General features: G+C 50.4%; 4 protein-coding genes across 4 annotated transcripts; 2 read left to right on the top strand and 2 right to left on the bottom strand.

Annotated features, from left to right (window-relative positions):
- The first annotated feature begins 1,492 nt into the window (after positions 1–1,492).
- Positions 1,493–2,148, top strand: LOC120706156. Its single transcript, XM_039990734.1, has one exon. The coding sequence runs from the start codon at positions 1,542–1,544 to the stop codon at positions 1,776–1,778; it is 237 nt and encodes a 78-aa protein (XP_039846668.1). The 5' UTR covers positions 1,493–1,541; the 3' UTR covers positions 1,779–2,148.
- A 3,069-nt stretch (positions 2,149–5,217) lies between these two features.
- On the bottom strand, positions 5,218–9,704 carry LOC120655057. Its single transcript, XM_039932784.1, has 5 exons — positions 6,920–9,704; positions 5,962–6,831; positions 5,754–5,849; positions 5,337–5,662; positions 5,218–5,233 (listed from the first exon to the last, which is right to left on the bottom strand). Exons 1-5 carry the CDS (start codon positions 9,593–9,595, stop codon positions 5,218–5,220), a joined length of 3,984 nt encoding a protein of 1,327 aa, XP_039788718.1. The 5' UTR covers positions 9,596–9,704.
- Positions 9,705–12,957: 3,253 nt separating this feature from the next.
- On the top strand, positions 12,958–13,682 carry LOC120656953. The gene has a single exon (XM_039935196.1). The coding sequence runs from the start codon at positions 13,124–13,126 to the stop codon at positions 13,400–13,402; it is 279 nt and encodes a 92-aa protein (XP_039791130.1). The 5' UTR covers positions 12,958–13,123; the 3' UTR covers positions 13,403–13,682.
- Positions 13,683–15,921: 2,239 nt separating this feature from the next.
- LOC120706134 (F-box/kelch-repeat protein At1g22040-like) lies at positions 15,922–18,680 on the bottom strand. Its single transcript, XM_039990709.1, has 2 exons — positions 18,405–18,680; positions 15,922–17,717 (listed from the first exon to the last, which is right to left on the bottom strand). The coding sequence occupies exon 2, from the start codon at positions 17,598–17,600 to the stop codon at positions 16,227–16,229; it is 1,374 nt and encodes a 457-aa protein (XP_039846643.1). The 5' UTR covers positions 17,601–17,717; positions 18,405–18,680; the 3' UTR covers positions 15,922–16,226.
- Between the last annotated feature and the right edge of the window lie 613 nt (positions 18,681–19,293).

Genomic DNA, 19,293 nt, shown 5'->3' with positions numbered 1-19,293 from the left:
ATGTGCGTTGCCTACTTGTGTTCCCTTGTCACATCATCACCTTGGTTTGCTGGAGCGGCGACTACTTTGGCGGATACTTTGCCGTCATTGTGTTGGCGGATGCTTTGCCGCCCCTGCTTTGCTCGTTCTGGCAGATACTTTGCCGCCCTTGCTACTCCTACTCTAACGGATGCTTTGCCGCTATGGTTGCGCTGCTTGTTGGTCGTCTCCGGTGGATACTTTGCCGTTGTGGTGCTACTGTTTCTGGTGGATACTTAGCCACCCTCATGTTGTGTCGTGATCTTAGTGACCTCGGTGATGTTGTTCTTCGTGTAGGTACTCATGTGTTAGGTCATTTGGTTGGCTTGGCGGGTCGAGCGGGTTTCCTTCTCTTCTGTCGTCGTCATTCTGTCAACTTGTTGGCTGTTGGTTTTGTTGGTCTTTTTTATTTTTTCTCTTTTTTTAAGTTCTTTGTGCGTTTGTGTAGGTCAACCCCTATTTGGTTTGCATCAAGTTATGTCTGCAAAATAGTTTTTTCTTAATAAAATACGTGCTCAGTCATGTCCGCGAAAAATGAAAAACCACACATATGGAACCGGGACGCGCGAGGAACTGGATGTCACGGGCACGTTTGAGTCTTGTACCGGACGCACCTTTCCTAGCGAACGGGCCCACCACGGTCGACCGTTTCATTTTTTTATTAATTTGTCTGTCAATCAATATTTTAATGATAATAGAATTTCATAATAATGAAGGAGAAGAGATAATATAATAATTCGGGACGAAAATAGCATTTTAATGTATATCAAAGATTTTTTTTGAAAAAGAGTCTTTCTTTTTATTTATTTTATATCAGACTACTAAATACTAAATAAATTCAAGAAATGAGAGAATTCAGAATAGCTACTATAAAAACAAGGACAGGCAGGGCTGCAGCTCCAGCGGGCTGTCGCCGGGCGCCATCCTTTTTCGGTTTTTCCCCACCGTGCCCGTGGACCTGAGCTGAACGTCGACACGTCGGTTTTTCCACCACGTTTCAGTTTCCACCTCCCCTCTGAACCGCGACCTTCGGCCGCCGCCCGGCAGAACTATCCCGGAAATTTGCGAGCGAGCTCCCCGAACGAAACCGTACCAACCCGTGCCGGCATGCCCACGGCGCGATCACGAGCCGCCGCGCCTCTGCGTCTCCCCGCGGCCGCGGGCGGAGGACGGAGCGCGACGGCGACGTCGTAGCCTCGTAGGCGCGGGACAGACTTCCGGGCCGGGTTTGCCGGTGTCGCGTCACGCGTGACATCGCGGAAACTCCGTTCGGCCCGTTTCCGGCGCACGCTTGCAGCGCGGCTCGTTTTCGGCGTGGCGACGACGACCAGGGCGAGCTTCCGCGCGCCCCAAGCAAAGCAACCTAGATTCTTCGACGCCCTTGGCAGTTTCCTCGCCTCAGCTTGCGTGCCAAGTCTACGGCGCCCCTGCCCCCTGCTCTCCTCGATGCTATAAAGGTGCGGGCATACGCCCCAGCTCTGCTCAACGAGCTCACGGCCAGAGCAAGCAGCAGAGGATCAGGGATGGCGTCGATGATGGGAGGCGACTTGGTGGAGGCGTACGTGCTCAAGAACGCGTACACGGAGAAGCTCCGGCGCATGGCGGCGGCGGCGGCCGAGGAGGAGGAGGGGACGGCCAAGCGGCGGGGCGCCGGGGCCTCTGCCGGGAGGAAGAAGGCCTCGTCGTCGGGCGGCGGCAGGGGAGGAGGGCTGTTCGGGCTCGTCAAGAAGAAGGTGCACCCCAACAAGGCGGCCGCGTAGAGCGAGGCCGGTGGAGCCGCAGCTTCGTCTTCCTGATCCAGCCGCGCGCACGTCTGCTGCGCCGCCGACCCACCGTTGCCGGCCGACCGGTCGCTTGCGCAAACACACCAAGTGCTAGTATGTAGTTTGGTTGGAAGTCTGGCTGGATGCCACCGAATGGTGGTAGTACGGCCTGCTATGATTTGTAGCCTTGTTCTTTCTTTCTTTCTTTGTTTGTTTCTTGATGACGATGGAGCGTTTTGTTGCTCGCTAGATGTGGATCATCATGTTGTTTCATTTGTTACGCGATGTCAGTTATTACTAGTACGTGAGATGGCAAAAGGAAAAACTGTATAAATTCCATCCAAAATTCAGGTCCATCTTTTCGCCATTCTTCTTCATGGGAAATTGGTCTGTGGCACATCTCCAAATGGTGAATTTGTGAACAGCACACTCCACTCTTTAAAATTGTGAACAACACACTTCATTCTTTGATTTTTGTCTCCAACACACCGCACCACATAAAAAGTCTTCTTTGCCCTTGCAAAAACCGGGCCCACCCGTCAGCTCACTACAGTAAACGGTGGATTCACCGTCGGCCGTAAAGGCGTCGGTTCTGAACAGTAGCCGACGTTTTTAACTTAAAAGCGTCGGTGGACCGACGGTTTTATCCGTCGGAACTATTTCGACGCCTTTAACCCAGTAAAGCTGTCGGTACCGACGGTTTTATGAATTAAAGCCGTCGGGGGCACGAGCCGACGCCTTTAACGCGGGGACCGCCCCGTATAGCTGTCGGCTGACAACCGACGCCTTTAACACGTTACAACCGTCGGCCTGGCCCACCACCGACGCCTTTAACCTTTAAACCCGTCGGCCCAGCCAAAGTCACCGACGCCTTTAAATTTTTAAAGGCGTCGGCTTGGCCGACCACCGACGCCTTTAAACTTTAAAGCCGTCGGCCCCATATTCGTGAATCGACAGTTTTAAATTATTTTTTTTACCGCCCCTGTTTTCTTTCTCTCCCTCCCGGCTGGGAAGCCTCCGATCCATACAGAACACACACCCTCCGATCCATACAGAACAATAGACACAGCCTCCGATCCATACAGAACAATAGACACAAGCATAACCTCCGATCAACAGCAATAAACACAAGCATAACCTCCGATCCATACAGTCAACAGCAATAAACACAAGCATAACCTCCTCAACAGTAATACATGTCCAAAATCCACATAAACACAAGCATAATATCTCACATAAACATGTTCAAAGTCTTCTAAGGTGACAAATTCAAGTTTCCCCGCAAGGTGATCAATCCATCGCCATGTCGTGGTTCGAACCTCCGCCACTCGCACCTCCGCCACTCGCACCTCCACCGCTCAAATTGAGAAATATGTCGCCATCAGGCGTTCCTTGACGGGAACCCTACGAGAAGCAAATACAACCGTTTAAGCCTTGGGGTAAGCAAATTTCCTATAGTAGATAGGAAAATGTACATATCCTGTTGCATTTGGCAGGCAAAGATTTTATCAAGGCAAAACGGGAATGGATTTATCGATAGCAAAACAGTGGCTACTGAGTCAATCATCTTGGTAATGTAAATATGTTGGGGGCTAGTTTATCAGGCCCTCTGCAACTTTGCATTAGTTCCAGGGTAAATCACTAATTAAAGCTCCAAGGGTAGTGTTATTTCTGTTCTGGGTGACTAGTATGGGTAACAATTGCTGAGCTAGTTGAGACGGAACCATATATCTTGGATCACAGCTCAGTACTAGTAGTTGAGGTAAAATTAATGAGAAGATCGAAACGTTGAGCTGAGGTACTAATCACAGAAGTGAAGAAAGCGGCTAGCTATTGTCATACCGCTGCTGGTGGAGGAAATGGTGCTGGCGGAGTCTGCCACCACGGACCGAACGGCGGCATTTGTGGGAGAACACCTGTAGAAGCTTGGCCTCCAGACCGAGATGCGCCCAACATCGCCATGAATCCCTGAGGTGGTGGAATATATGCTTGGCCACTCTCGGAACCTTGTGATTGCTGTGGCATACCGAACTGAGATCCGGTGCTACCCCCAGCCAAGAACTGCATACGTAAATTATTGATGAGATCTTAAGAAAACAGATGATCGCCTCATGTTACAACGTAAGATATTACCTGTGCCATCATCAAATACTGCATCTGTTGCTGCATCTGTTGCATCTGCTCTTGGGTACGTCTCAATTGCTCTTTTAATTCATTTGTCTCCGCAGTAGACTGTGACCGACTAGAACTGGCACTGGAGCTCCGTCGTCTAGAATAAGCCTCACGATCCACATACCCATCGCCCAACCCAATTCTACAAAAAAAAACACAAGTGTTATGAATCGATAATCATTAACTTATAAACCATCAATATGTTTACATACCTCCCATGCGGTAGACCTCCGCCGGCGTCGTACGCCACAGCCACATCCAACGGCTCCTTTAAAAAATCCACATCATCGCTATGGCTCCTTTTGAAATACTCAGCATATTTTGCCTACCATACATTGAGGTCACGAATAGATGTAATATGACTTCATGGAAGATATAACCAACACTGAAGATACTTACCATTTTCTCCATTGCTCCCTCGTCAATCAATTGCTCCGGGCGATCTGGGTCTGTGCCTTTGCGCGCCTTGAGGTAAACCTCGAAAAAAGTAGGACGGACACCGGTTTCAGCTTCCTGCAATACCAAAATCCAACAGTTTAGGTAATACAAGTTTTTGATGTAATAGAAAAATGATTGTAGTAATTCATACCAATCTTTGCTCCTTCCGCACATGTCCCTCTGGTCCATAGCGGTGCAACCCAGGCTTGCTCAACCGATTTCTGCGGTTTCTATCCGAAATGTCTTTGTACTCCTGCGACGCCCAGTACTCGCAAAGCCATTCCCAAGCTTCCTGGTCCACACAGACCCAATCCACGTAGCTCTGCAAGTACTCCTCCTTACTGAGGTGTATTTTCTTTGCTCGCTTGTTGGTCATAGGCTTCCACAACTTGGTCTTGAAGTACACGGTCACAGCTTTGATCCGTGCTTCAGAGAAGGAGTCCTTTGTACGTCTTCTCGCTGCATTATGGAAAACGAACCTCGCATATGGTTCACTCGCGCCATCCTCCAAGCGAAAGTAGTTCTGCACAAACGAATCAATTAATGTCCACCAAAGCAAGATGTAATATAATTTATAAACCAAATCAAACTTACCCAAAACATCTCCCAAACTCTGTCCTGACAAGTACCCGAATTGCCATACTCTTTCTGCGCATAGTGATCCCAACTATGCGCAGCTATTCTCTGGCCGCCCACAAGAACCATCCTTGGGAAGCAATATCGGATGGCATTTCCCAACTCTGTGTTAACAATTCGTCGATGCCCCTTGCCATCCCACCCAGGCTCGACCCAGCCCCTAGTACCCTTCGGCCTTATAACAACCCGGTTATCCAAGCTTCTCTCTGGATAACAAAAAAGGTGCCTCCGTAACCTGTAAAATTCATATTAGTTATTTGACAAAAAACTATTGTAAAAGATAGTTTATGAACTAATGCAAAAGTGTACCTGTAGGGGCATTTCCCTTCCACCCTCTGCATTTGCTCAGCTATCTCTGCCGCTCTTGCCAACCTTGCATCTCGATCGAGATCATCACCCTCGTCATCGCCCTCGTCATCGCCCTCCATACCGCCGCCCTCAGAGCCGCCCTCAGAGGAGGACCGCCCAAAGACCTCCTCTATCAAGTCAGCTCCTGAGCCTACTCCCTGCTCCGCCGGCTGCCTGGCAGCCTCAGTCTCCTCCTCGAACGGTCTCCCAACAACCTCGCTCTCTGGTGCCTGCTCATCCACAAGACACCTTAACTGCCTCTGACGCTGTGCGTTCGGGGTAGTGCCCTGCAAATGCAATAAACATTTGACAAATATTAGATAGCAAACAAATATTAGATAGCAAATAAATGTTAGATTGACAAAAATAAACAAGTACCAGAAAAGGGTCCGGGCGGTCTGAACCACTACTGGGCTGAGACGTAGAGGACGAAGTACCACCGCGCCTAACCTTCCCCTTTAGCTGCTTCCACATCTGCACAAATTTCAAAATAACGATCAGTATACGATAATATAAAACAATAAACAATAAATGTAAAACAATAAAGTTGTTAAACAATGTAAAACAATAAACAATGAATGCGTACACTAATATAATCAAATATTAATAAAAAATCATCAGCATCAGAATCTGCTTCCGCCACACGTTGTTCACGTCTCTCTAGTTCTTCCATTTCTTCTTGCACTACATCTTCTTCAATCTCTTCTCCTTCACTCTCTTCCTCAAATATCTCTTGTTCTTCGATAATCCTTTGCTGTTTTTCAATGATCCTTTGTGACTGTCGAGTACGTTTTCTTGAAGGGCCTACTTCTTGTTCTTCTGACATTAACTCTAGGGTACCACTAGCTATTTCTGCGAGTCCTGTCCCAGAAGATATCCTAAAATTTTCATGATTCTCTACATACTCATCGTCGACTTCTTCTTGATAGACACCAACATCATCATCATCTTCATGATTCTCTACGTACTCATCAAAACGCTGAGGGTGCACTTCACGGTTAACTTTATATACAACCCACCAATTTTTCAAACTCGGATGAGGATAACTTAAATAGTACACCTGTTCCACTTGATGCGCAAGTACAACATTGTTGTTATGGGCTGTATACCGCGAGTTGTGGTTAACATCCACCATTCCAAAATCATCCACTCGCGTGCCGGATTTTGGATCAAACCATTGACAGTCAAAAAACACAAGCTTCAGCTCTTTCGGACCGCCAAATGTGTACTCAATTATTTTTTGAAGAACACCGTAGTAATTATTCACTTCTCCACTACCCTCTGCGGCCGTTAATAAGACTCCACTGTTTGAGGTGGCTGCAAGTGGACGGTTGACTTCTAAACTTGCTGTTCGAAAACGATATCCATTGATGTCATATCGGTTAAACTCCCTTCCTTTCAATTGACCATGTGACATCTGGCGCAAGTCAGCAGAGATGTTGGCATCGGCCATACACTACATATACGGAAATAGACAAAGTTATTAACTATGTGATAAGCATGTGAACTATAATTGAAGAACAAAGAATGGATAGATAAATTACATGTCCACGAAACCAGTTCACGAAGTTTGGGCCACCATTTATGCCTTGACGGCGTAGCTTATCCAATTGACTTTGTGTGGGTCTTCGAGAAGATGTCCAATAGAGCTCGTCAAACATTTTGAAATATGGTAACAATTCCTCCATGTTGAAGTACAGGTAAAGCATGGTGTAGTTCCTCTCTTCCTCCGAAATATAATGAGAAGTGGCAGCCCCAACACCTTTACCCTTCCAATGAAAAATCTGAAGCTCTGTCGTAGGTTGCTCTTCTACATTATGATATCGTGTCGTAGATGCATTCAAATTGTTGGAACGTGAGAAATACTTGCTACAGAAGTTTGTTATCTCTTTAGCTGCAAATGCCTCTGCAATACATCCCTCTACTCTTGCCTTGTTACGTACTGTAGCTCTAAGTTTTTTCAATTCTCTTTCCTGACTATACATCCACCTGAATTGTGCAGGTCCTGCTACCAACGCTTCATATGGTAAATGCACCAGCAAATGTTGCATCACATTCATAAAGCCAGGCGGAAAGACTTTTTCCATCTTACATACAAGCACCACGATTTCTTTCTCCCACTGCCGCATCATCTTCTTCGACACTTCCTTAGCACATATCTGCCTGTAGAAGTAGCTAAGTTCAGCAAGCATCTTCCACAAATCAGGCTTAAAGTAGCCACGGAACATTACCGGTACAAGTCTTTCCATCATAATATGGTAATCATGACTCTTCAACCCATTGAGTTTACCGGTGTTGAGATTGACGCATCGTTTGATGTTAGCTGCATAGCGGTCTGGAAACTTCAATGTTTTCAACCAACTAAATATTTGCTTTCTTTCTTCTGGCTTCACACAGTATGGAGCTCGTGGCCTACTTTCATTTCCACTTGTATTTGTTCTAACCTCAAGCCCAGGACGATCACAAAGATCAGCTAAGTCTTTCCTAGCATTCAAATTATCTTTGGTTTGACCGGTAAAATCAAAACACATGCTTATGATGCTTTCAGCGACATTACGCTCTTGGTGCATCAAATCAATGTTGTGCGGTAGAAGCAGCGCCTTTGCGTATGGTAGCTCCCAAAGAAATGAAATATGAGTCCAGTTGTGTTCTTTACCATACCCTTCGAAGCCACCTTCTACAGACTCTTTCAACTTTTCATGCCATGCCATTTTTTGTTCGCTTGTCAATCGACGAGATGGTCCTTTTGTAACCTTCCTGCCTTTTCGGAATGATTGAATATCTCTCCTCTCTGGATGGTTAGAAGGAAGGAATCGTCGATGGCAATCAAAGAAACTGACTTTTTTTCCATACTTCAGCCAGATCGCATCCGTGTCTGCCATACATATGGGGCAGCACAATTTTCCGTGGACACACCAGCCAGCCCAAATGCCATATGCCAACAAATCATGGATTGAGTATAGATACGCGGCACGTAAGGTAAATTCACATTTTTTATGGCTGTCATATGCCTTTACCCCTTGCCACAGCTCTTTCAACTCTTCAATCAATGGCTGCATAAACACATTGATTTTCTTCCCCGGATGTTTATGACCAGGAATGATGGCCGCGAGGAATATATATCCTTCTTTCATGCACATGTTGGGAGGCAGATTGTAGGGCATGATAAAAACAGGCCAACAAGAATAAGGGCTATTGCTGGTGCTGAAAGGAGTGAAACCATCTGTTGACAACCCAAGACGAACATTTCTGGAGTCTTTTGCAAACTCCGGATCAAAACGGTCCAGAGCTTGCCAAGCTGCGCCATCTGAAGGATGCACCATAATATCTTTGTCCTCGCTCTCACGTTTACCTTCGGAATGCCACCTCATCTGCTTTGCTGTTTCTTGGGACAGATACAACCGTTTAAGCCTTGGCGTGATAGGCATGTACCGAAGTTGTTTGACCGATACTTTTGTAGTTACTTTCTCTCCATCATCACTCACGACCTCCACATATCTGGACGCATTGCAATGCATACAATGAGTATCGTTCTCGTGTTCCTTCCAAAATAGCATGCAATTATTTTCGCACGCATCAATCTTCTCATAATTCATGCCCAGACCGGCCAAAATCTTCTTAGATTGGTATAGGTCTTTCGGCATCTTATGATTTGAGGGAAGGAGATCAATGATCAGCTTCAAGATACCATTGTAGCAATTGTTCGCGAAATTGTACTTGGACTTCATCGCCATAAGGCGTGTCACCGCCTGCAGAACGGTCACATTGGTACCTTCATGCACTTTTTCATCTGAGGCGGCAAGAAGCCTGAAAAACTTCTGTACCTCCTCCGGCGGTGACTCCTTTTCGTACTCCCTACCAACATCCGCTATCATCTCATCCATCCGATCTTCATCATCGTTTCCGTCTGACTCACTGGCATGCTCCAGCTCCCCATGCTCGTGCCACACCAGGTACTCAGGCATAAATCCGTCCTTGCAAAGGTGAACCTGTATTTCATGTCTATACTGACGTAGACGATTCTTGCAATTCTTACACGGGCACTTCGCAACAGTACAACCACTGGCAAAGGCTTGGGTCATGAAAGCATTTGCGATACGAGCCCATTCCATAGTATGCTCGCCAGTTCGACTCCATCCATCATACATCGCCTTACGGTCGTCACCCATTTTCAAAACTACAACAAATCGAGAACCTATACAACAAATCGAGCAACCCATTTTCAAAACTACAACAAATCAAAACTACAACAAACATGTGTTGGTGATGCATATTGTTTAAATCCCTTTTCACATTATTAGGTAACCTATACAGAGAAGAAGAAGAAGAAAATACCTTGGTACGGTGGCGGTGCCCGAACAGCAGAGGCGGCAGCGGTGGCGCGACGGCCGGGCCTGTTGGTCAGAGGCGACGGGGGCGGTGGACGGAGCGGTCACCGAGCCGGGGATGGGCGGCGCCCCTCCTGCCTCTGGGCGTGACGACCGGCAGGGAGAGGCGGAGAAGAGGGCCGGGGACGCGCGCGCGGTGGACGAGGCCGAGAGTCAACAATGCCGGTGGACGGCGTGCTCGCCGAGGCCGAGCAGCCTCGCGCCGCCGCCAAGCTCACCCTCGCGCGCCGTCAACCCTAGCGACGCGGGCCAGCACGGACGCTGGCCATGGAGGCGGCGGAGAAGAGGGCCGGGCACGCGCGCACGGTGGAGAAGAGGGACGGGGAGGCGGCGGCGCGGGCGCGGGCGGTCGGCGGTGGCGGCGGCGCGGGCGCGGGCGAAGACTGGGCGCGGTCGGCGGGCCTGGCGCGGTGTGGAGAAGATTGGAATGAAAGCGACCCTCGGCGCGGTGTGGAGAGATTGGGGAAAGCGACTCCGGCCTGGTGGGTCCCGCGATAAAACCGTCGGCTCTACCCGACAGTTTTAATTATTACCGTCGGCCGACCCTCGTAGCCGACGGTTTTAATTAAAAACGTCGGCCTGCCGACGCCTTTAACAGAAACCGACGGTTATAAAATTATAACCGTCGGGGAAGGACCACCGACGCCTATAATTTAATTATTACCGTCGGCCCCGACGGTCTTAAATCGGCCGACGGTGAACCTTGCGATTCCTGTAGTGGCTCTCTCCCTCTCCCCCTTCCTCCCCGCCGCGCCATGGCGTTCACCTCCGTGCTTGCCCTGTCCTTGCCGCGTCCGCTCGGCCGCGGCTGCCCCACCACGACGCGGCTGCCTCGCCGCGGTGCGTCCGCCCCGCCACGCCGTGGCCGCCTCGCTGCGTCCGCCCCGCTCGCCGCGCCACCACGGCAGCCCCTGCTCGCCACGCCACCGCGGCTGCCCCTGCTCGCCAGCGGAGGGAGCTCCACGGGGAACCCGCCGGTGCCATGGCTACGGGCCCGAGCTCGATCCGCACGCCAGGCCGCGCGAAGGCCGCCCCGCCGCGGGCCTCCACAGCCGCCGCCCCTGCTCGAGCTTGTGCCGTCCCGCCCCGAGGGAGAGGGGAGAAGAGGTGCTGCCGCCGCCGCGACGAGCTGGAGCAGCAGCTGGGCAGGGCCGCGGCGAGACGAGCTCGAGCCGAAGCAGGGGCTCCGCCGCCCGTCTGCTCCGTCCACACTGCGTGCCGCCCACGCCCGCGCGGACGCCGGTGCCACGGCCGCTGGGATAGGAGGTGGAGGGACGAGGGCCGACGGAGGGAGAGGGGGCGGCACGGCGGCCCGCCTCGCTGCCTCCACGCCCTCTCCGGCGGAGGGAGCGGGGGCGGCACGGCGACTCGGGAGGAGGAAGGGCGCCAAGTCCGCCTCGCCATGGACGGCGCGGGCGTGGGAGGAGGAGGGGCGCCGAATGCCGGAGCAGAGGAGGGCTGAGACGACTACCTCCCCAAGCCGCCGGAGCTCACGGTCTGCGGCCGCTCCGCGCACGCCGCCGAAGCTCGCGGTCCGCGGCCACTCCTCGCGTGCGCCGCCGCGGCTCGCATGCGCGCCGCCGCAGCTCGAGGTCCGCGGCGCGGCGAGGTGGCCGCCATGGCCCCGCGCGGAAGGGGGAGGCGCCGTAGAGGAGGGAGAGAGGGTGACGAGGACGGCGCGGGCGCGGCTTGTAGAGGGGAAGGAGGAAGGGGGAGAGGGAGAGAGCTGACGGGTGGGCCCGGTTTTTGCAAGGGCAAAGAAGACTTTTTATGTGGTGCGGTGTGTTGGAGACAAAATTAAAAAAATAGAGTGTGCTGTGCACAATTTCAAAGAGTGGAGTGTGCTGTACACAAATTCACCATTTGGGGATGTGCCACAGACCAATTTCCCCTTCTTCATTGGCGACGCCAGAGTCAACTTCAGCTACTTTTCTAAACACGACACTGTTTCCACCTGCCGGCATGCAACGATTAAACTCTCTGCGTTAATATGGTAGGCAACTCTTCTAAACTTACTTCAGGTCCACGGTGATTGAGCTTATTTTTGCTCTGGCGGTCGAGCACACTGAAATGGTCTCCACTCCACTCCGCTGACTAGGAATACAGAGGAGGCAGCAAAGCAAACGACGGATGGCATCAGCTAACACAACAATCTTCAGGCCGGCCTGGGACCAGCACAGGACCAGCAAAGCTTCCTGTTCGTTCCATGTACGCAAGCGGGGCATGAAAAAAAAAGTGTTTGTTTCCCTTTCAGCAAACCGAAGCCATCTTGCCCGCCGTGTCGCCTTGCAGTAAATACTATAGCATACACCACGGCTGCGTTCGTCACGCGTGACCTCAATTCGGGTGCTGAGGGCTCCGTTGACCTTTGCAGCTGATGTGATGGCATGGCACACATTAGACGTTGACATAAGCGACAATGTTAGGCACAGGCAGGAAGTCGCGCGCGGCGGTAGGAGGAGAAGTCAGACAAGGACTCCCCGACCCGATATATGGCATGGATCACCGAAACAACTCAGTGGTACATCCAACTTTTAAATGAGTAATGCTTCTTACATGAGCTGTATATTTTACTACTCGTTTGGTGGAGTTTAGCGGTGGGCTTCATCGTAGCCAGAACCTATCTAGTACGTACTAGCAATTCAGTGACAAAACAATAGTGACGTTTGACGCTTGTACCAGTACCAGACGCGCCTTCCCTAACGGACCGGTCCCCGTCCGGCCGGCTGCAGCTCCTGAGGCGGTCGCCGAGAGTCATCTTTAAGTTTTCTCTTTTTGAAAAAAAAACGAGCGTCATCATTTTCCACCGTGCCCGTGGACCAGAGCAAACGGCAGGTCGCCGATCGTCGATCGAGCAGCATCCACCACGCTTCAGTTTTCGCCTCCTACCCGACCCGACACCGCCGGCCGGCCGGAATTTCCCCCCGGAAACTCGCGAGCTCCACGAACGAAACCCACCACCGCAGACGAGTAAACCGTCAAGGTCAAGCCAACCCGAGCCCCCGACCCCCCGTCGCGCAGGCGCGACGGCGACGTCCTAGGCGCGGGAGAGACTTCGTGTGCGGCCGGGTCGGGGTGCCGGTGCGTCGCGCGTGACATCGCGGGAATTCCGTTGGTGGAGGCTCGCAGCGCGGCGGGCTCGTTTCCGGCGTGTGCCGAGGGCGAGTAAGTAAAGCGTCCGCGCGCCCCAAGCAAAGCAACCTAGATTCTTCGACGCCCTTGGCAGCTTCCTCGCCTCAGCTTGCGGCGTGCCAAGTCTACACGCCCCTGCTCTGCTCTGCTCTCCTCGAGCCTATAAAAGCGCGGTCACTCTGCTCAACAAGCTCACCTAGACCTAGCAGGGGGGGGGGGGGGTCAGAGATGGCGTCGATGCTGATGGGGGCCGACTTGGTGGAGGCGTACGTGCTCAAGAACGCGTACACGGAGAAGCTCCGGCGCATGGAGGCGGCCGAGGAGGAGGAGGAGACGACCAAGCAGCGGCAGCGGGGCGCCGGGCCCGGGGAGAAGAAGAAGGCCTCGTTGTCGGGCGGCGGCAGGGGAGGGGGGCTCTTCGGGCTCGTCAAGAAGAAGGTGCACCCGAACAAGGCGGCCGCGTCGAGCGAGGCCGGTGGACCTGCCGCCGCCGCCGCTGCTTCTTGATCCAGCCGTGCCCACGTCTGTTGCATGCGCCACCATTGCCGGCTTGCGCAAACGCACAGAGGGCTAGTTTTGTTGGAAGCTAGCAGTCTGGATGCCACCAAATGGTAGTACGGCTCGGTAGGATTTGTAATCTTCTTCTTCTTTGTTTGTTTGTTTCTTGACGCTCGAGCGTTTGTTGCTCGCTTGATGCGGATCATCGTGTTGCATTTGTTTGCTCGATGTAAGTTAATTACGTGAAATAATGTCAGAGAAGAATGAAATGGGGATTTACTATACTTAATTCAGTTTCACAGTGACTGAGCTTTTGTTGTTGGCTCCGGCGACGGCGGCAGCGGCAGCGAGCAAGCTGAAAATAAAATGGCTTGGCCTCTGTTGAGCAATCCAGAGGAGCCAGCAAATAAAGCAGACAACGGAAGGTACAATCAGCTAAACAATCTTCAGGGCGGGCCGGCCTGGGACCATCACAGGACGGGCAGCTTAGCGGTTCCAGCACACTCCCAGTCTGACCCCCGCAAGCTTCCACATTCCCATGCCGGCCAACGCAAGCGGGGCGGGCAAAAAATGTCTTCTTCCCCTTTCAGCGCGCACTTGCCGCCCCCCATGCCGTGCCGCCTTGAAGTAGCAACATATTCTACGCGCCTCCAACCATGGCTTGAGCGAGTGTAATATAAGTTGTGGACGCGATCGTCCCTTCTCGAAATGATGCTGCGTGATGCGGTGTCCCGTACGGTATTATTCTGGAGTCGAATACCGCGCGTTCGCGAATGGGCTTGTAGTCCAGTGGTAGGACGGTCCAGTGGGACGTTATCCACCAGGTTCAAATCCTGGTGCTCGCATTTTTTCTTGGGATTTTTTTAGAATTTACCGGTGTTACACGATTAAGTGGTAAGCGACGTTCCCGTCGATGACGAGACGCCAGTGGTGACTTTGAAAATCTTCAGATCTGCCGGTGCTCAGTCTCGTTTTTGTTGTACTATGTGATTCTCAAAAAAAAAAAAACACCGCGCGTTCATGCATGGCCGCCGGCCTCGTTGACGTTCCCTTTGCAGCTGATTGCGCACGCCGTACCAGTACGTGCACGCCTTGACAAGTCAGGAGCAGGACAAATCAGACAAGGCGTCACGGGTTCCGGTGCGTCACGCGTGGGGTAGCAGAAATTCGTTTGGCTCCCAGCGAAGACGGCGCGTTCTGATCGTGCCCGGGTTTTAAAATCCGACCGCTAACCGGTAACCGCCAGTCTTCGATTCCGGTATACCGGTCCGGTTTGGCCGGTTACCGGTCGGAACCGGACAAATTCAAATTTAAATCCAAACTTCCCAGTTCAACCAGTTCGTACCGGTATACCGACCGGTTAGACCGGTTTACCGGCCGGTTTGACCGGTTTGTATTCAAATCCAAATTTAAAATCGCATGTGCAACCGGTATACCGACTGGTTTACCGGCCGGTTTGACCGGTTTACCAAGTGGGCCTTAATGGGCCGTCTCATTTTTTCGTTTTCTTTTTTGTTTTAACTTTAAATGCCCGAAAAGTATATTAAACGAACGAATTTTTGAGAAAATTTAACACCATTAGATTCGTCGCAACTTGAAGTATTTTTAGGAATTTTTTAGAAAATTTTCATTTTTTTGAATTTAAATTTAAATTTTAAATTTGGACCGGTTTCATACCGGACCAACCGGAACCGGGCCGGACCGGTTTGACCGGTAACCGACGGTTCGGTTAACCCTGATCGTGCCCGTCCAGAGCTCTCCGCGCGCGCGCCGCAAGCAACCGAGATCATATTCCCCGTCCACCGTCTCGTCAGTTTCCTGGCTCCGGCTCGCGTGCCAAGCCCACGCCGCCCCTGCTGCTCCGCTCGCTCGCTCTAGGGCCTGCAGAGGAGCGGGCACGCGCCTCAAAGCCCGCTCATCACCACGGCGAGCTACTTCTGGCAGCTTCTACTTCAGCAGAAGCTGAACAAACGTCGTAGCGTCACGTAGAACAAACTATACCCAATTGAGGGTTAGCTTATCCATTCCTTACTAACAAACACCTAACACGGGACGCTACTAGTTCCAGAAAGAGAAGCTATTATACAAACCCATGACGAGGCCAGCTATGCGCGCGCAAGCTTACCCTCGAAGCGGGGCGATAGCAAGGGAGGTGACTTGCCCTAGAAGGGCAGAAGACCAGGGGCCGGAAGCAGAAGCATCGCTTTTATTCTGGAAGAAAAAGCATCAAAGGAAAGACACGAAATCAGATCAGAGATTTCTTTCGAACCAAAAGAATGCCGGTGTGTTGCTACGGATTTTTTTTATATATATAAATGAACATGAAATGGGGAATCAGACCCTCCCAGCCGTCGCGTCGGGGAGCCGTGCCGTGCAGGCCTTTCCCTTTTTGATTTTACGGTCTCTGCAGCCTGCACCATGATACATGAAAACCGAAGGTCGCCTGGGAATACAGATGTTGTCCACTGAAAAAAAAAACATAGGGAAGAACGCCCACCACCCCAATGAAGTACGTACTCTACATCCCATAACTTCAGGGTCAGAAGAAACATGCCCCAAAGAAGCTTATAATTGATCACTGTACATAACCATGTCGATTGTATGCCTATATATACACATCTTTCCAGCAGTTGAGTCAACTTACACAAGTCTGAATACATGTAATCGATCTCTCTCCATGACTCCCATGTCAAATTAAAGGCCTTCTCCACGCACCACACATGCACACAACAACGAGAAAAAAAAAACTATATGTTTGTTGGCTAAAACGATAACCCATAGTATGAAACCTTGGCCAAACATATGATCTACAGGTGTGAACAGCAACCTCGTTCTAAACATCAAGAACCTGGCAGCTGACAAGCTCAGCCGTCCCAAAGTTCCTGGAAGCCACTGTGTTCCATAACACGTTTTCTTCAGATGCCCCGCTGCCTGTGTTATTCTGCACCACAGCATGCATAACCTGAAGAGTATTGTTCGCCGCCTTGGTTATAACATGGAGCCTTCCATGGAGGCCAGCAAGTAAATATGGAGCCTCTGCATCAGTGAAATCGTTAACTGGAACCTGTGGGGCGATAGTTACCCATGTGTCTTCTTCAGAGTTGTATCTTTTTATTCGGCCACTATCCAAAGAGCTGGAAGGCTCCAAGGTATAAAGTTTGTCATCGATAACAACACCGAGCTTTGTGCCTGCCTGCCTTGCTGGCCATCCGTCGCCGAGACCATCCGGCATCGTTGACCAAGAATTCAGTACCGGGTCATAGATCTCGCCTCCAATGTCGAAAAAGAATGGCCATGAGTACAAGCTCTGAGGAACATACAGTTTACCCTTGTATGGTGCCATTCCTGTGGCAATAGGCTTCAGCACATCAGCCAAGAAAGCTGTGGGGAGTACCTGTGCTTTCGCAAAAGGCATTTCTGGTAGCTCGCTCCAAAGTCCAGTTTTCGGATCAAACACCTCAGCTGAACGCAGAGGAAGCAAGCCATTCCGACCCCTACTGACTCCACCAACTACATACAACTTGCCATTCAAGTATGTTGCCTTGCAGAAAGCCCGCCCAGTCATCATTGGGCTTACTTCCTCCCACAAGTTGAGAAAAGGGTCATATCTCCATACACAGTTCAGGGCAACAGCTTTGGAAAAGCCCCCAACAACATACAAGTAACCATCAGCAACACCCACTGAGCAACCACAAAAGGGCATCTGGTCCAAACCATTCCTGCGCCAGAGCCAGCCCCTCACAAAATCAGCAATCCTAATGCTCGAGCCTACAACATTCCACATCCGGAACCCAGAATATCCAGTCCTACTGGATTCTTCCTCATTGACGAAAGAAGGCATGGGTGGCAACCTCTGCCATTTCTGAAACAATGGATCAAGGGCATACCAATCGAGCTTATTTGCCTCGACTTTGGTCAGTACATACAACCATTCTTCATTTACACCAAGCTCTCTCCTCAGCTGGGAAAGTTCATGGCTGGTGATTGCTGCCTTCCAAGCTCTGCAAACCATCTTCAAGTTGAGGTAATGAATCCGTGGTAACCTTGCTAGAATTTGGAATGAGAGCTCATCGGGAAGCGTTGGAATGATCCTCAGGTTCGTCTCATACACATAAGTAGATACCTTCACCCTCTTATTAGGATCTGTCCCAGATGACTCATGCCGATCCATAGACTTAGCAGTAGTCGCACTTAGAATGGAGCCCATCTGTTCTTCTTCTTCTTCTTCAAATTTAATACTTGATGAAGTTTTTCATCTCTCATCCATCAACAGGCGCTGAATCTGGGTTTGAAAAACAGTAGTTCTATGGGCCTCACCACAAATCTGAGATCCATAGTGGCAGAGCACAAATTTAGAAATGCGATTCATACGCCATAAAAATTTACAGCACTACAAACAGGAATTCCGACCAAGTGAGCAAATACATGAACACATTCTACAATACAAAATTCCTGAGAGAACACAATTCTTATGCAATGTGTTTCAAGATCTGACACTCATTGTGCCACTTCACTATAGATCATTACTGAGACAATGAGGGGCAAATCCCTACATAGCAATGTCCAAGAAGAATGAGTCTATGACCATATCGAATGTTCGCTTTGGCATCACTGAAATAAGAAAAAGGATCACTAACATACGTAGCTCATTTTATGGTCTAATTCTACTCCTATGGTTCGACTCTAATCCCAAAAACCTCATACAGGACCATGAATCTAGCCCCCAAAATTAAAAAAAAACGGGGTTCCAAAATTGGTACGATCGTATAAACGATAAGGGCTCCAGATTGACAGAGCACGGCACGCGTAACGTGTTCTGCCAATACCAATTCAGCCCTCACGGCCTCAACTGTTGACAAAAATCCAAACCGACGAAACCTATGCACACCGGGGCTAATTCATCAATCCCAGAAGAAATTACGACCTAAAGTAACGGACGAGCTGCGCGGGGGCAGAATGGTTCCCCACGAATCAGGCGGGGGAGTACGGGGTTGACCGCGGGCAGGCTTACCGGGAAACGGAGCGCGGATCTCGGATGGGCCCGGAGGAGAGCAGACGATCCAGGTAGCCCCCGTGGCCTTGAGCGAGCGCTCGCCGCGTCGGCAGGCTGCAGGGAGTACAGAGGCGGGCAAAGCCGCCAGGAAGGGGGGCGGGCGAGTGCCGAGAACGGCGATACGCCCAGATGGGGCGGGGTGCGGGTTAGTGGAATCGAGAAGAGAAGGAGAGGGGTGCAGAGTGCAGACCCGGAGGGGATCGAATACGCCCCCGTGCCCGTCTGCCTTTGCGTGCCAACGGCGCCTAGCGCCTTGCCCTCTTAAGCTTTCTCCAACTATTCCCCCCATCCAACTCCCCCCAAACGTACTACTCCCTCCTTCCCTGTTTATAAGGCATACACGTATATCAAGATTCAAACCTTGTCATCTTTGACCAATAATTTGACTATTAAATTTTTATTTTTATAATACAAATTTCATATGATTGGATTCATAATCAAATATATTTTACAATGATTATAAGTTTATAATCAAAAGTGATATAATATATGATAAATAAATGGTCAAAGTGTTGTTTAGAAGACCGTGTCATGTTCCACCATGCCTTATAAACGGGGAAGGAGGGAGTATTTACTATATTTTACTATCTCCCTCCAAAAAATTCCTCTCCCTATAACTCCTTCTCTCCAACCATTCCCCCATATCTATTTCTCATATATACTATCACTCATTAACTAACTATTTATTTAACGTTTTTGAATTTAAAAAAAATCATACAATATTTGTAGTGTCATAATACGCATTATCATCGTGTTACGGGGTTCAAACGGGATTAATATCACGAAGAAACGGTGTGATTAGAGATATAAGGGGAGTTTCAACTCCCCCCATACATGGGGGGAGTTT

This window comes from Panicum virgatum, chromosome 1K (assembly GCF_016808335.1).
Source record: "Panicum virgatum strain AP13 chromosome 1K, P.virgatum_v5, whole genome shotgun sequence".
NCBI classification, from domain to species: domain Eukaryota; kingdom Viridiplantae; phylum Streptophyta; class Magnoliopsida; order Poales; family Poaceae; genus Panicum; species Panicum virgatum.
This window is presented reverse-complemented; position numbering and strand designations above follow the sequence as displayed.

Bases quoted from the DNA above. Each gene is read 5' to 3' on its own strand.
- LOC120706156 (XM_039990734.1), top strand. From the start codon at position 1,542: ATGGCGTCGATGATGGGAGGCGACTTGGTGGAGGCGTACGTGCTCAAG.
- LOC120655057 (XM_039932784.1), bottom strand. From the start codon at position 9,595: ATGGGTTGCTCGATTTGTTGTATAGGTTCTCGATTTGTTGTAGTTTTG. The intron at 5,850-5,961 runs GTACGCATTCAT...AAATTTGTGCAG, and splicing joins TAATATTTGATTATATTAGT to ATGTGGAAGCAGCTAAAGGG. The intron at 5,663-5,753 runs GTACTTGTTTAT...TTGCATTTGCAG, and splicing joins ACCGCCCGGACCCTTTTCTG to GGCACTACCCCGAACGCACA.
- LOC120656953 (XM_039935196.1), top strand. From the start codon at position 13,124: ATGGCGTCGATGCTGATGGGGGCCGACTTGGTGGAGGCGTACGTGCTC.
- LOC120706134 (XM_039990709.1), bottom strand. From the start codon at position 17,600: ATGGGCTCCATTCTAAGTGCGACTACTGCTAAGTCTATGGATCGGCAT.